Source organism: Equus quagga, chromosome 15 (genome assembly GCF_021613505.1).
Source record: "Equus quagga isolate Etosha38 chromosome 15, UCLA_HA_Equagga_1.0, whole genome shotgun sequence".
Classification (NCBI taxonomy): Eukaryota; Metazoa; Chordata; class Mammalia; order Perissodactyla; family Equidae; genus Equus; species Equus quagga.
The window spans coordinates 89969949-89985351 of record NC_060281.1 but is presented as its reverse complement, the minus strand read 5'-3'; the positions used below and the strand labels follow the sequence as shown (position 1 = coordinate 89985351).

Sequence of the window (15403 nt, the reverse complement as noted above, 5' to 3'; positions counted from 1 at the left end):
AGTCAGACCCCTTTGCTGCTTTAACTTCAGCAAGTCTGGTCTCTTCATCTCTGCCCCACAGAGATGTTGTGAGGACTGTGTGAGGTGATGTCTCTAAAGCAGTTAGTTAGCACAGGGCCCCTTGATGGCACTTTGTTAACTATAGCTCATATTATCACTGCCCACTTGAAAACTGGCGTCACTCTCATGTCCTCCACAGAGTTCTTGCTTCCTCCACCAGCCTCGCACCACGGCCCCTTCCCACCCCACCTTACAGATTTGCTTCTTCATCATCCTTATCCCCTTCACCTGAGTTTGCAGATCACTTTAACATGTGTCAAGAATTATAATAAATTGTGCCTTTCCATTCTACTAAACTGGGAATGTATAGAAGTTAAGAAGTGCATCTTATTCAACTCATTAGACTTTGTGTGAATTTTCTTCCCCAGAAGAAAGATAGATTAGATTACTAGACAATAATTTAAAATGAATTTTAATTGCAAAATATAAACTGAATCTGAAGGTCCCCTGTCTGTGGTGTCTATTGCTTGAGTGGTAGAGTTTAATCTCCTGGTCTGATGGCCCCTGGGCTGTCTGTCTCCTCCATTTCCTATGTCCCCCTTTGTTCAAAGATGGCCAAAGATGATGAGCTTTCAGCAAGGGGGGTGGTCCTTCCTTCAGGCGCGTAGATGGCTGCTCCCCACAGGCATCTCTGGACAGCATAAGCATCTGGTTTCCCTACTGGATGCCTAAGAAGGTGAAGAGAGTAATTAAAATGTTCCAAGTGGTGAATCACGATAGACGGTTCTTCCACTTTTAATGCTAAGTTGTGAATGTAATAATTACTCACCTAGGCCTCAGCATGAAAGACGAAGGGAGGTCCAGAGGAGAGTTTCCATGCTGTGGTCACATGCCTCTGTTCCCCTGCAGGCCAACCCCAGCGCTGATCTCTACTACAGCACGTTCAGTGACCCTCTCTACGTGGCCATGTTCAAGATGCTGCGTGACACTCTGTACTACATGAAAGGTGAGGACTGTTTGTACAAGAGTGTGAGTGCCGTGAAACTGGATCCCGGGCTACTGCCCCAGGTATGCACTTCCCTTCTGCTAGGGCCACTTAAAAACACACATGAGTAACAGGTCATGTTACTGAAATTTTGGGAAAAAAGCAAATAAGAAAAAAATCTGTCCATGATCCTATGCCCCTAGTACCATCAATAATGGCTTCTTTAGTGGGTGTCTTTCTGACATGGATGTGTTGTATTGTCGTGGTCATGAATATAGTTTAACGTGTCTCTTTTAGACATTTTAAAAAGTTTAAAAAAAAAAGAAAATGAGGCACTCATAATCTTATAAGTCAGAGAAAATAATAGTGTAGCATGCACACATACACACACAAATTTAGCATTCCCTTCCAATCTGTCTTTATCCCATTTTAAAAACATTTTTTCTACCTCTTCCCTTATGATATTGAAAGTTCTTCATAAATGCAAGTTTTGATGGCCATGTTATATTGTCATATAGATGTACCATAATCTAGTCAGCCATTTTCCTGATACGATTCCAAGGGCTCCTGGGAAGCTGAGTCTGGTCGGGGCCACAGCAAGGAGGGTTGAGTTCATTAAGGAGGGTGTGAAGGACTGCCCTGCTTGGCCTGACCCCAGGAACCCGTGAAGCCTCCCTCCCCACCTGTGCTGTGTGTTACTGATCTCAGCTGGTCTGATTTGTGACCATCACAGTGATTCTCCTGAACTTTCTAGGCCCCAACGATGAGAGTTTAAAAAGGCTGCGAACTCTGGGCACTCTTGTTTTGTTTTGTTTTTCTTTTGAGGAAGATAAGCCCTGAGCTAACATCTGCCATGAATCTTCCTCTTTTTGCTGAGGAAGACTGGCCCTGAGCTAACATCCATGCCCATCTTCCTCCACTTTATATGTGGGATGCCTGCCACAGCATGGCTTGCCAGTGGTGCCATGTCTGCACCCGGGATCCGAACTGGCGAACCCCGGGCCGCTGAAGCGGAACATGCAAACTTAACCGCTATGCCACTGGGCTGGCCCCAAACTCTGGGCACTCTGAAGACCCAGCCTGTATCCAAGGAATTCTCTTCTTCAGGTTACAACCAGTTTTTGCCCTTACTTGAGAGCTGACAGCCTTTTAAAAAAAATCACTGTATATGTGTACAATTATTATGCTGTACACTTTAAACTTATACAGTGATGTGTGTCAGTTATATCTCAAAACTGAAAAAAAGAAATATATAATAAATATATATACACTGAAGTATTTCTCGTTGTTAATTGGGCCAGTTCCAGTGATGATGCCTCCCAATTTGTGTTTCATATATTAAGGTTTTAGTATATTGACTGTTTAAAACAAAGTATGGCTTGCACTTCCCTGGGAAATGATCATGTCCTTTGATTGCCACGTGGCACATGTACAGAGGACAGCTATGCACAACCTGTCCAAGCTCTTCCCAGCAGGCATCCTTGGAACCGGAGTAGCCAGCAGCAAAGTGCTCTTCTTTGGTTTTTGTTAGAGAGGGAAAGACCACACACATTCAGAGCCACTGCCTGAATTTTGGTGCAGTTTTGTCTCCAGCTGTGATGCCCACTTTCTTTCCCACAGACCTGCCAACCTCCTTTGTGAAGGAGATCCACGATTTTGTGCTGGAGCAGTTTAACATGAGCCAGGGGGAGCTTCAGAAGATTCTACATGATGCAGACCGGATCCACAACGAGCTGAGCCCTCTCAAGCTGCGCTGCCAGGCAAATGCCGCCTGTGTGGACCTCATGGTGTGGGCCGTAAAGGACGAGCAGGGTGAGCATCAGCTCTTGCCATGCTCTCTGGATGTCTAGTGTCCAGTTCTGCAGTTGGTGAAACCAGACCTGGGAGGATGGTGATGGCCAAGGCCACAGGGCCTGTGTGTTCTCTCCACTACTTCCTGCTGGTTCTTTAGGCTTTTACGTGGAGAAGCGGGAGCTCAGTGCTGGAGGAAATGGTGCTTGTTTAGTGTGAACAGCAGAATGGGAAGCATGTAGCAGACTTGTGGGTGGCTGCCGTGTGCGGAATACTGTGGGGACAAGGGGGCTCAGGGCCAGCAGAGAGTAGAGAGTAGTCTCAGGCGATACAGGAAGGTGTTTTCACAACTGCAGAAAAGGAGCAGAGGTGAGGTTTCGGTCAAGGACTTCTGCCTCCGAACGCTTTCTGGTGTAACCTCTCAGTATTAATAAACCCTGCAAAAAGTGTGTCTCTGGGGTTTAAATTGTATGATTAATTGGTGAATGAGTATTTTGTGAATATTGGCCTTTGCTAATCCTTCGTGCCCTCCTCTGATTTTAAATTTAGGTGCAGAAAATCTTTGCATCAAGCTCTCTGAGAAGCTGCAGTCCAAGACGTCCAGCAAAGTCATCATTGCTCATTTGCCCTTGCTTATCTGCTGTCTGCAGGTCAGTCTCACAGACATTGGAGAGGCTTAGAGCTCATCAACAGGGCCTTCTTGTCATGTCATTCAGGCTGTGGTTGGCACCAGCAGCAGAGTCTGAGCTCTTGTCTTTAGAAACTGGAACTAGAGCCTGCTGTGGACACGGTTCACCAGTGAGTGGGGGCTGCTGCCTACAGCGTGCTGGGACTTCTGCGATGGGGTCTAGGTGCAACTGGGTCCTCCTTTGTGAAGAGGCTGCCCTGTTTCTCCCGGACCATTCCCAAGGCCGCAGGTGGAGGGCTGTGAAAGTGATCTGGAGGGCCACATGAGAGGACCTCTCCTGACATCTGCAGAGCCAGCTCTGCCCTGCTGAGACTCTTTCCTTGTCACACACCCCAGTGACTCCACATCTGCCGTTGTTTAAAAATCATGTTTTGTACCCTTTTTCCTCTAATTTGCTTCCAAAAGAAATGGACACACTTTAACAGTCTATCTCCCCATAGGTGAAAGAGAGTTAAGACCAGCCCCCTTTCCTGTCTCTTTGCCCCATGGCCAAGTGGCACTGGGAGCTTTGACCTTGGAAGTTTCCCATCCAACTTGAATATCTGAAGGGTTGAGCATCTCCCTGCTGGGGCCTGCTGAGTGGGTCAATGGTGTGTTGCAGGGTCTGGGCCGTCTGTGTGAGAGATTTCCGGTGGTGGTGCACTCGGTGACACCGTCTCTGCGGGACTTCCTGGTCGTCCCATCCCCCGTGCTGGTGAAGCTGTATAAGTGCCACAGTCAGTACCACACAGGTAACAGGGATGGCTGTACCTGAGGCCCTATCTCCAGCCCCTGGATCCCAGGTGCCCTTGAGGCTCCAAGGAAAGGACCATGTGACTTTGTGTGCAAGCCCAGCATGGTTTTGTGACTGAGAGGTTGTGACTGAGCTGTGCACTCTGCCCTATCCTTGGGCTCATTCCTCCTCCACACCTTTTCTCCTGTCATTCCCTCCATGACCCCTCGGGGCTCTAGGCCCTTCTTTCGTCTGCTTTCCTCTGTCATGTACTGCTACCACCACTGAAGGTCCCTCTCTAGTGCTGCTTTCTTTTTGGCCCCTTTTCTCACTGAGGTAGTCTGAGTCCTTTGTGTCCCAGACACTGAGCCAGAAGCTCTCCATGTGAGATCTCATCTAGTCCCCCTGCCCTACAAGTGTATTATTGTTTCTATAGACAAGGACACGGGCTCGGAGCAAATCTGGTGACCTGTAACCACTAACATTAATGAAACACCTGCTCGTGCTCAGGCTCTAGTGTAGTAGCGCTCATCCTACCCATAGGCTGTGAAGATGAGCATTTTTATCCTTTCCCTTTAGATGAAGAAACCCAAACTCCGAGTAGTTGAAAGGCTTCCCTGGGCTCCAGACCGAGGAGGGGCCCTTCTGGCTCTCAGGCGCCTGTTCTCACACTCGCCCCCAACCCTCAACCCCCTTTATGCACCTTAGCTAGACAGCCCTTGGAGACAGGACCGTGCCTCACTCCTCAGGGCTGGGTGCCTGAGGATGCTCATCGGGACTTTTGAACCATTTTTTTTTTTAATTAAGATTATGATAGTTAACAACCTTGTGAAATTACAGTTGTACATTATTGTTAGTCATGTTGTAGGTGCACCACTTAACCCTTTGTGACATCCCCCCACCCCCCCCTTGCCCCTGGTAACTACTGATCAGTTCTCTTTGTCTATGTGTTAACTACCACCTATGAGTGGAGTCACACAGAGTTCGTCTTTCTCTGTCTGGCTTATTTCGCTGAACATAATAGCCTCAAGGTCCATCCATGTTGTTGTGAATGGGATGAGTTTGTCCTTTTTTATGGCTGAGTAGTATTCCATTGTATATATATACCATATCTTCTTTATCCAATCATCAGTTGCTGGGCACTTAAGTTGGTTCCACATCTTGTCTATTGTGAATAATGCTGTGATGAACAGAGGGGTGTGTAGGACTTTTGGAATTGCTGATTCCAGGTTCTTAGGGTAGATACCCAGTAGTGGGATAGCTGGGTCATAAGATATTTCTATTTTTAGTTTTTTGAGGAATCTCCATACTGTTTTCCATAGCGGCTGCACCAGTTTGCATTCCCACCAACAGTGTATGAGGGTTCCTTTTTCTCCACAGCCTCTCCAAAATTTGTCACTCTTGGTTTTGGATATTTTTGCCATTCTAGCAGGTATAAGGTGATATCTTAGTGTAGTTTTGATTTGCATTTCCCTGGTGATTAGTGATGATGAACATCTTTACATGTGTCTATTGGCCATCCGTATATCTTCTTTGGAGAAATGTCTGTTCATGTCCCCTGCCCATTTTTTGAGCGGGTTGTTTGATTTTTTGTTCTTGAGCTGTGTGACTTCTTTATATATTACGGAGATTAACCCTTTGTCGGATAAATAACTTGTAAATATTTTTTCCCAATTAGTGGCCTGTTTTTTTGTTTCAATCCTGTTTTCCCTTGCCTTGAAGAAGCTCTTTAGTCTGATGAAGTCCCATTTGTTTATTCGTTCTATTGTTTCCCTCGTCTGAGGGGTTATGGTGTCCGAAAGGATTCTTTTTTTGAACCATTTTTTAAGGAATTGCTATTTTACGTATTTATCACTTTGTGACCTAAATGTTCTTCCCTTTGATTTAAACGTGTTTGTTTCACCCTTTCTGTTCTCAGATACTTCTATTTGAAATGTTTGGTCAAATCTTTTTAGAGTGGTTGTTTTTATAAGCTAAAAATGATTAGCATATTATTTTGGTTTAGGATTAGAAAGAAGGGGATGGAAAGAGATAGCCTTAACCAGATACATATTTTCATTTTTACATTCAGTTGCTGGCAATGATATAAAAATCAGTGTAACCAATGAGCATTCCGAGCCAACCCTAAATGTCATGTCGGGAAAGAAGAGCCAGCCCTCCATGTACGAGCAGCTCCGGGACATTGCCATCGACAACATCTGCAGGTGGGAGGCCAGGCCAGAGGGGCATGTGACATGAGAAGGAAGGAAGTGGTGTTTCAGAGAAAATAAATTCTTACAAAATAAGAAACGTTTCTGATTTTTTAAAGCTTGTTTCTGATTATTCTAAACCTATACTTGATCTAAAAAGAGGATTTTTTATGTTTTTTTTCAAAATAGAGCATTCTGCCTTTCTTTTCCTGATCGTAAGCATAATAAAAAATAGAGAAAATTTGTAATGTATAGAGAAGTAGAAAGAAAAGAATTATCCATTGGCCCATCATGCAGAGTAACAACATGTTGTCCTGTTTTCTTTATCTTATTTTTCTGTGTAATTTTTAATATAAATGAGGGGTTTTATATGATCAAGTGTCCCTTGCTGCCCAGGCTCCTGCTCTGTGCCTCCTACTCTCCAAATTTGGGATCCAAATATATTCTGATTTATGTGAAATGTCTCTCTCTCTCTCTGAATTCTGGCTCCTCGCTCTCAAAAGCTAAGTCGAGACAGTAATGTGGCCCCTCTCTGTCAGCCTCATGCTATTCTCTGACTCTGTGGCCCAGGAGCCAAATAGATGCAGAGAGCAAGAGACACCTGATAAGATTTGATGTTCTTTAGGGGCTTTTTAAATTTCCCCTTTTCTCTAGAGCATAAACATTTCTCTGTATATAATTCTGATGTTCCCTCACCCATCTTGGGACCATCTGTCTTTTGAATCAGTTACTGTGGCTTTTGTTAAGGAATAGTACAGGAAATTTTAAATTGGAATTAGGGTGAATATGACATTCTGAAGGAAACTGTTTTGGCCAAAATAATGAAGTTATTGTTTTCGACTAAGATATTTATCGAGTGGGCAAAATCTTCAGTAATTTTTTGAATTCATTGTATGTAATGACTTTCATTCACATTTCTGGGGAAAAAATGTTCAGAGCAGTTCTTTAAACTCTCTAAACCCAAGAAAGGAAAAAAAAAAACCAGAACAAGAAAATGTAGAACATTCATCTGGTTGTTTTGATGCCTAATGCCATGTGGGTTTCCTTGCTGTTCAGATGCCTAAAAGCTGGCTTGACAGTGGATGCAGTGATCGTGGAGGCCTTCCTGGCCAGTCTCTCCAACCGGCTCTACATCTCCCAGGAGAGTGACAAGTACGTCCCATCCCTGAGGGGTAGTCACTTCTCTGCAGCTCATGGAGGGCACCTGGCCTTGTGCATGTCTATGCTTCTTTCTTGCACAGTGTGGTGTTGTGCATTGGGTTTGTCCCACGGCTTAAGGTGAAAGCTACCTTAGAACGTCTATCCTGGACCACTGTTTGGGAGTAGAGGAAGATCTCTGTCTTCCCACTTAGTGCTGGGGACTTTGTGTCTCTGCTGGTGATGAAGGATCCCAGGCAGTTACTTTCAGATGAAAGACTGTGACAACATTGAGGTCCAGGTCCTAGCTTCTGGCTTTTATTTCACTGCTCCATGCCAGAGGACTGTTCTCAGTGTGCTTTTGTTCTTGCTGCCCATAGGGATGCTCACTTGATTCCCGACCACACCATCCGAGCCTTGGGACACATTGCAGTGGCCCTGAGGGACACCCCGAAGGTCATGGAACCAATTCTGCAGATCCTACAACAGAAATTCTGCCAGCCCCCCTCCCCCCTCGATGTGCTCATCATCGACCAGCTGGGCTGCCTGGTTATCACTGGAAATGTAAGGAAGGCCCCCCGCCATGAAACCCACTCATCCCTTGCAAGCCTCATTAAACTCCTTTGTCTAACTGGAATGTACAAGTACAGATTATATTTACCATGCTAATGAGTTAAATGCTTGTAACTGTCTTAACACTGAAAAGTGAGATGTTTTTCAAATAAAAAAGAATAGTGTAATTGTTCTGTGAGTGCTGGGGAAAAAAGTTTAGACTAATTTCTTGCTGATGTTAATAACATATAATAGGATTTAAATCAAAGCTATTTCCCTTTTCACTTTTTTTTGTGAGGAAGATTGGCCCTGAACTAACATCTGTGCCTGTCTTCCTCTGTTTTGTATATGGGACGCTGCCGCAGCATGGCATGAGAAGCAGTGCTAGGTCTGCGCCTGGGATCTGAACCTGCAAATCCTGGGCTACCAGAGCAGAACACGCGAATTTAACCACTACACCACTGGGCTGGCCTCCCTTTTCACTTTTAATTTGAGGTTTGCTTAAAGCTTTAGGAAAGGATGCCCTTGAAGGTCTTTCAGATCCTGTGGTCTGTGATTCCAGGAGCTTTCCCTCTGAATGACGATAGAGGGGTCTTGTCTGTATTCCAAAGAGGGGCTTTCATGGAGGAGGTGTGGCATGTTAATGGTGTCCCTCACTTTCTTCTAGCAATACATTTATCAGGAAGTGTGGAACCTCTTCCAGCAGATCAGCGTGAAGGCCAGCTCTGTCGTGTACTCGGCAACTAAAGATTACAAAGACCATGGCTATAGGTAATTCTTCAGACCTCATTGTCACTGTGGATCATGACAGTATTTAACTCTCTTTGCAAATGTGAGATTTGGGGACTAGTCTTTTAAATAAACTTTTCTTTTTACAAAAGCACTATATGCTGCAAATCAATGCACACACAAGGCGGGAAATGAAAAGCCCATATGCCTGCCACCTGGAGCTGAGCATCCCAGTGCTCATTACCCCAGACCCTCCCCAACTCCAGACAGGCTCAAAGTGCCCACCTGGGTGACCTGCTTTTTTATGTAGCAACACACGAGTCATGCCATAAATACTTCTCTGCATGTCCCTTTAATGGCTTCGTAGTGTCCCATCGTGGAGCAGCACCGTGATTTACCTAACTGGTCCCTTGCACGGACATTAGATATTTTCCAGTTTTTCTACTGGCAAGCGCTGCATTGAACAACCTAATAGCTACATATCTGTGAGCATCTCTGATGCTCTCATCAGAATCGATTTAGAGAGGTGGGATTAGAGGGTCAAAGGAGATGGGTGTTTTATATTCTCGAATGTTGATATTTGTCTCGAGTGTGGCCACTTTTCCCTGGCAAACTGAAATATGCTTCCTTGTCTATTCTTTGCCCTTACTGGTGCTTTGAGGGCAGGGACATGTTTTTCCATGTTTGGAGGGTCTCACAAGAGCTTGTCAGATCAAGGGAAGAGAGGGAAAGGGGAAATGAGGTCAGGAGGATCTCAGAGGGCTGGGGCAGGGAGGAAGAGATGTTGCCACTTTGTTGGTATTTCTTTCTTTTTATTTTTTTTGAGGAAGATTAGCCCTGAGCTAACTGCTGCCAATCCTCCTCTTTTCACTGAGGAAGGCTGGCCCTGAGCTAACATCCGGGCCCATCTTCCTCCACTTTATATGTGGGACGCCTACCACAGCATGGCTTGCCAAGCTATGCCATGTCCGCACCCGGGATCCAAACCGGCGAACCCTGGGCTGCCGAAGCGGAACATGCAAACTTAACTGCTGCACCACTGGGCCCACGCCTTTTTGGTATTTCTGTTCTCCCCTCCTGACCATTACATCCAGGCCTCACTCTGAGATTCTCTCTGAGTCACTTTAGTGGGCAGAAGTGTGGCTGTGTGACCTCAGAAAACACTCACCCTCTCTGTGCCTCACTTTCCTCATTTGTCAAATGAACACCTGTCTCCAGTTGCTGGGTAAATGAGGTTATATATGTGAAAGCTCTCTGTAAATTCAAGCTCTTGGCATTGTGTTATTTCTTGGCCTTCTCACTGCCACCACTGGGAGCCCAGGCTACTAGAAGAGCCTGAGGACTGGGTTGGGGAGGCAGCCAGCTCACCTCCCCCTTTGTCCCATCGGTCCTGGTCTCTGCAGTGAAACTCATAAAGCATGTCTTTCTGGTTCCTGCTCCGAAAGTGACTCCTGCCATTTTCCCTCTGACCCTCGCATCTGCCTTGCCACTCTTGGCCCCTGCTGTGTGCAGTACTTATAGTTCTCTTTGCTTGTAGTTCTTCAACTCCTCACTCCAATGTCCTCTTCTTCTGTAAAGCCTTTTCTGATATTGCCACCAAAAGTAACTTGTCTTCTTCCTCACCACTGGAAGTGTTCACTGCCATTCTTTTGCCCTTACCTCCCAGGAATTCACCTTTCTGTGAAGGGGGTGCTTTTTGTCACAGCTGCCGTTTATTCTGTGCTTTCTGGGGCCCAGACAGTATGCTCAGTGCTTCATTTAGAGTATTTGATTTCTCCTACACCCTTTAAGGAGGGAATTATTGTCTTTGTTTTACTCAGGAAGAAACTGAGGCTCAAAGACTTGAGCTACTCACCTGGGGTCACACAGTACGGAAGCAGCAGGATCTGGGTGACACCAGTGCCCACAGAAGCCGGACCAGCCTTGTTAGTTCTCACTTTCTGGCTGAGGAGGCAGTGTCAGCTTTGTATCTGGGGTTTATGTGGGGCTGGCACAATCCCGAGGCAGGTTGTCCCAGGACCACTGAGCGCTTCCTGAGTGTCTGATGCGAGCTAATACTAACATCAGCCCTAGGGTGGAGGAAGAAGCTGATTATCCTCCAAGAGTGGTTGTAACAATGAATTAAGACTATCCGTAATTAGAGGGGAAAAGCCTGGTCCAGCCAGGAAATGACTGGGAGAGAGTACTTCCATTTTTAGCTATGTAGTATGCCCTTGACACTCAGAGGGAAGTGTCCTGAGACGTTCACAAATCCCCAACATGCAGATTCCTGGAACCTAAAGAGTTTCCCAGAAGCCCTTAATTCATCTCAGGAGAGAGGTCACAGTCATTTTGGCAGCAGCTGACTTTCCTTTAGGGGCTGTTGTTCACAAAGACGGCGTGTTCACCTCTGGAGGGCTCTTTTGTTCAGAGCTTCCGAGGGGTCATGGTTTGGCAGACCAAGGCCGGGCAGAAGCAACCTGCCTCACCCCTGCAATGCCAGCCACTGCATTGTGGCAGCTTTCATTTCTCTCCCTCACAGGCACTGCTCCCTGGCAGTGATCAACGCCCTGGCCAACATCGCGGCCAACATCCAGGACGAGCACCTTGTGGACGAGCTGCTCATGAACCTCTTGGAGCTGTTTGTGCAGCTGGGGCTGGAGGGAAAGCGCGCCAGCGAGAGGGCCAGTGAGAAGGGGCCTGCCCTGAAGGTAGGGAGGAAGACAGCCCAGCGGCCTCTCCTGCTGGCCGGGGCTGAGTCTCCAGCCACCATCCTGATTGAAATATGGTGCTTTCTTTGTTAAATGATTTAAATGCGTCTGGTAAAGTATAAGAACAAAGGGGGCGAGGTTCCTTCTCAAGAGTGCTGGCAGGGATTGGGGGAGAAGGTGGCTTCCTGGTCAGACCACATCTGGCTTGTGGTAGCCACCTCCCCCAGCCCAGGATAATAAGGCAACAGCAGCCTAATGTGGGCTCCCTCTGACCTCTCTCTCCCTTCTCTTATCCATCGTGTAGCCAGGGGGTGGAGGCTGTCATCAGAACACAGTGACAACCTGAAAAGGGCCAGATCTGACCTAATCCCAGGCCGTCCAAGGGAGATAGGTCCACAGGGACAGACAAAATGTCAGGTCTCAAATCCCCAAAGAGACAGACTAGCGAGGTTGAGGCAGGTTAAACCTCTCACCCCACCATCTCCCCTCCTCCTATGGGCACCAGTCCCTCTGTTGAGGTTCTACCTTCGTCCTCCTTTATCTTTCCTTCCTGCTTCCCTCCCTTCCTTTGCCTTCCCCAGACAGTTACTGTTCATCTACTGTGTGCCTAGGTCAGGGATCAGCCCACTTTTTCTGTAAAGAGCCAGAGCGTACATGTTTTAGGTTTTGCAGGCCATACAGTCTCTGTTGAAACTACTCAGCTCTGCCGTGGTAGCATAAAAGCAGCTGTAGCCAATATAAAAACAAACAGAGGTGTCTGTACTCCCATAAACTTTATTTCCAAGAAGAAATGGTAGGTTGGATCCCAACCCTTGCTGTAAGAGCTGGGGTTCCAGAAGTGAACAGACAGACAAAGTGCCTGCTCCTGAGCAGTTTAGTGGGAGGACCTGGTGAAAACGAAACAGGCCAGTGTGGTGAGGGGCACTTAAGACTGAGCTGGTCATGAAGGCCTCTCTGGGGAGGTGACAGCTAATTGGAAACTGAATGAGAAGGAGCCCTTCGTGTGTAAATCTTGGCTAAGAGGGAGTAACTGGTACAGAATGGGATCCCAAGACCCTTTGCTCTACTTTAGCCTTGTTCTGCTCGGTCCCCCAACAGTGATCTGGGCGACTAATTTCTAAAGTCTCCTGGGATGGTGCACAGCTAGGCCCGTCCCCATGCTCAAGAGACAGGGGCATCCGTCGTGTCCAGTGGGGCCTTTGGCATCGGGGTGAGAGGGCTGTTCTGATGATGCAGGGAGGCGCTCAGTACCCGAGAAAGCAGAGGCTGTAACCTGTCTGAGGGGTTTTTCAGGAGCCCTTCTCCTTCTCTCCCCTGGGAATTGTACCTTAGTGCCCGGAAGGATGGCCCCTGGGACCCATGGGCTGCTCCCCTCTACCTATTCTCGCTGTGTGTCTGCAGTCTCAAGACTCGGGATTTAATGCTTCATTCACAGGCTGGGATGGGGGCTGTGCCCTGGGCAATGCAGGGCTCCCCTGTTTCTACCCACCAGGTACCAAGCTGTGAATTCCGTTCTTTGCAAAATAGTTCCTGTTTACCGATTGTGCAGTGAGTAGGCAAGTGTTTATGGAGCAATCACTGCACTTTCCCCATGAAATGGGGCCTCGTGGAATAAGGGGGGCTTAGAGGAGCAGTGGGAGGGGGCTGGCCAACGTGCTGCCCTGTTGAAGAAGAGGAGCTGTGATTAAAATTAAGAAATGTGGATTGTTTTTAATCATTCATGCAGCCGCAAGGCCGTTAGTTTCCAGAGTGGAGCAGGCAGGGCTTGAGATTCTGTCCCCACCATTGAGCAGCTGTGGGACCTTGGCAGGCTACTGAAACCGTATTTTCTCCCCTGAAGATAAAGTTGATGTGTGTGAAGCACTTGGAACAGTGCCTGGCACACAGTGGATCCTCAGTGCCCTCAGCTGCTACCGTTTTTGTAAATAGGGAAAATAAGTCTAATGTGCTTAGGTGTGTGCTTCCAGAATGATGGCTAGTCAGTGTGTACCATAGTTTAGCCACATTTATGTGTCTAGCCAGGGAACCTACTTTTTATTTAGTTATTTTTAAGTAACCCCCAAATTTTCTCAGACTTGGAAAGAATATATATTTATTATAGAAAAGATACAGAAACCTATAAATAATAAAGTAAAAAACACCCATAATCCCTCTACTCAGATAAAATCATTAACGTTTTGATAAACTTCCTTCTAGATTTTTTGTGCAAATATATTTATTTTACATAGTTGAGATTGTATCATAGCATACTCTTAAATTCAGATTTCTTTCCATTTAACGTTTGCTGTGGGCACTTTCCAAGGTAACTAAATATTTTTCAGCAAGTTGTCTTTTTAACAGCTGCATGGTTTTTAATTGTGCAGAGATGACATGGTTTATATGATCGTTCTGCTGTTTGACATTTAAGTTGTTTCCCTGTTTTGCTACTAAAATCATGCTGGATGAAGCATCTTTATACATCTCTTTCTGTATATCTGTCTCATCATTTCATTTAGATTAGGGAATTCCAGCTTTACATGACACTATCTTGTGTCTTTTTGAAATAAAAGAAATACATGCTCGTCAGTGACTCAATTCTATTCTTTTTTAGGCTTCTAGCAGTGCGGGGAACTTGGGCGTACTCATTCCTGTAATAGCTGTGGTGAGTATTCATTAATAAAGTGGTTTCAGACTCCAGATGCTGTGCTCATGTTTTGAGTGTTGCCTGGTGAAACACAGCAAATTTCTTAGAAAAATGCTGTTTTGAGGCCACAGTGATTCTGTGGATGTGGCTGTGTTTCAGCCACCACCAGCTCTTCCATGCCTGTCCTGTAAGTGTGTGCCTGCTGTGGCCACAATGCCTCACTCCCTTTCTCCGTGCCCTGCCCGAACCTCAGTTGACCAGGGGACCCGCTTCAGTTCCCTCTTGTGTGGCTCCCAGGTATGAGGTCTGACTCCAGGCTCATCTTGTCTCTCATGCCCTGCTCTGCCTCTGACTGTTGTTGGGCCAACACACTTCCATGCCTTCCCCGGCTCCTGCCTGCGAGATGCCTCCTGGGGCCTCTGGTTGGTGCTCGGGTCTTGCAGCTGTAGCCGTCAGTGTCATCTGGGGTACGTCGTGGGCCCTGTTCTCCGTCACAGCATGCCGTGGTAGAGAACTCATTTCCATTCTGTCCTGTCTCAACCTGCGTTCACTGAGTCTTCCCAAACGACCTTTGTAGTAGTTGTTTTTCCCTTTCTCAGTCATTCTCAGCTGCCCGTCCTAAGCCAGGGCCCAGTGTTCTAGTATTGTTTTCATTGGCAGCTTCCACCTAGCACACCTTCTAGTTAAGCCGTTGTTTCTGCCTTTTAGTTTCTTTGTACCCCACCCTTAGTAGTTCGAGTCTTGAGCACTTACATGTGTGTCCCTTTGTGTGGAACACCAGAGGGCTTGACCTCTGAGCTGCTGGGGTGACCCAGGGTTGTAGAGGCTGGGCAGCCAAATGGAGAGGCACCTCTCCTGATCTCAGCAAAGTGGTTTCTGCACCTACTGCAGTCTGAGTGTTCATCATTCTGAATCTGGAGACTTTTAGGGGGTCCAATTTTAGCTGGCCAAGATGGATGAAAAAGAGTAACTGGTTTATTATTCTTTACCTTTAATAGTCAGACGTCACATACTGCCTTTTGTGGAGCATTCTGCTTCCAGTTCACCTCCCTTCTGCCTGTCCTTTTCTCTCCTATCCCTCCCCCGAGTCAGTGGCTGATTCAGGAGGGGGAGCAGAGTCCCTTGTTCCCCTGCCACATCTGTGTCAGGACAGTCTCCTCTTCCTGAGTATGCTTAAGGGGACAAGGGGGTAGGGCCTGCAGCGCAATGACCATAGCCGCTTACCTTGTGGCGTTTCACATTCTCCTGGGAACCTTTCCACCATGGTACCTGCAGTCAAGTGTTCTCCCACAGCCCTGTGAGGATTT

The 15403-nt window shown here is 46.8% G+C and overlaps 1 protein-coding gene across 2 annotated transcripts in view; it reads left to right on the top strand.

Moving 5' to 3' along the window:
- PI4KA (phosphatidylinositol 4-kinase alpha) overlaps positions 1–15403 on the top strand; it is a 146488-nt gene that overhangs the window by 60920 nt on the left and 70165 nt on the right. For both annotated transcript variants that reach the window (XM_046639275.1, XM_046639276.1), the window contains exons 10-19: positions 910–1006; positions 2606–2797; positions 3326–3426; positions 4066–4195; positions 6248–6380; positions 7422–7517; positions 7883–8066; positions 8722–8825; positions 11305–11473; positions 14064–14114. In XM_046639275.1, the coding sequence (XP_046495231.1) occupies positions 910–1006; positions 2606–2797; positions 3326–3426; positions 4066–4195; positions 6248–6380; positions 7422–7517; positions 7883–8066; positions 8722–8825; positions 11305–11473; positions 14064–14114 (1257 nt within the window). The remainder of the gene's footprint in view (positions 1–909; positions 1007–2605; positions 2798–3325; positions 3427–4065; positions 4196–6247; positions 6381–7421; positions 7518–7882; positions 8067–8721; positions 8826–11304; positions 11474–14063; positions 14115–15403) is intronic.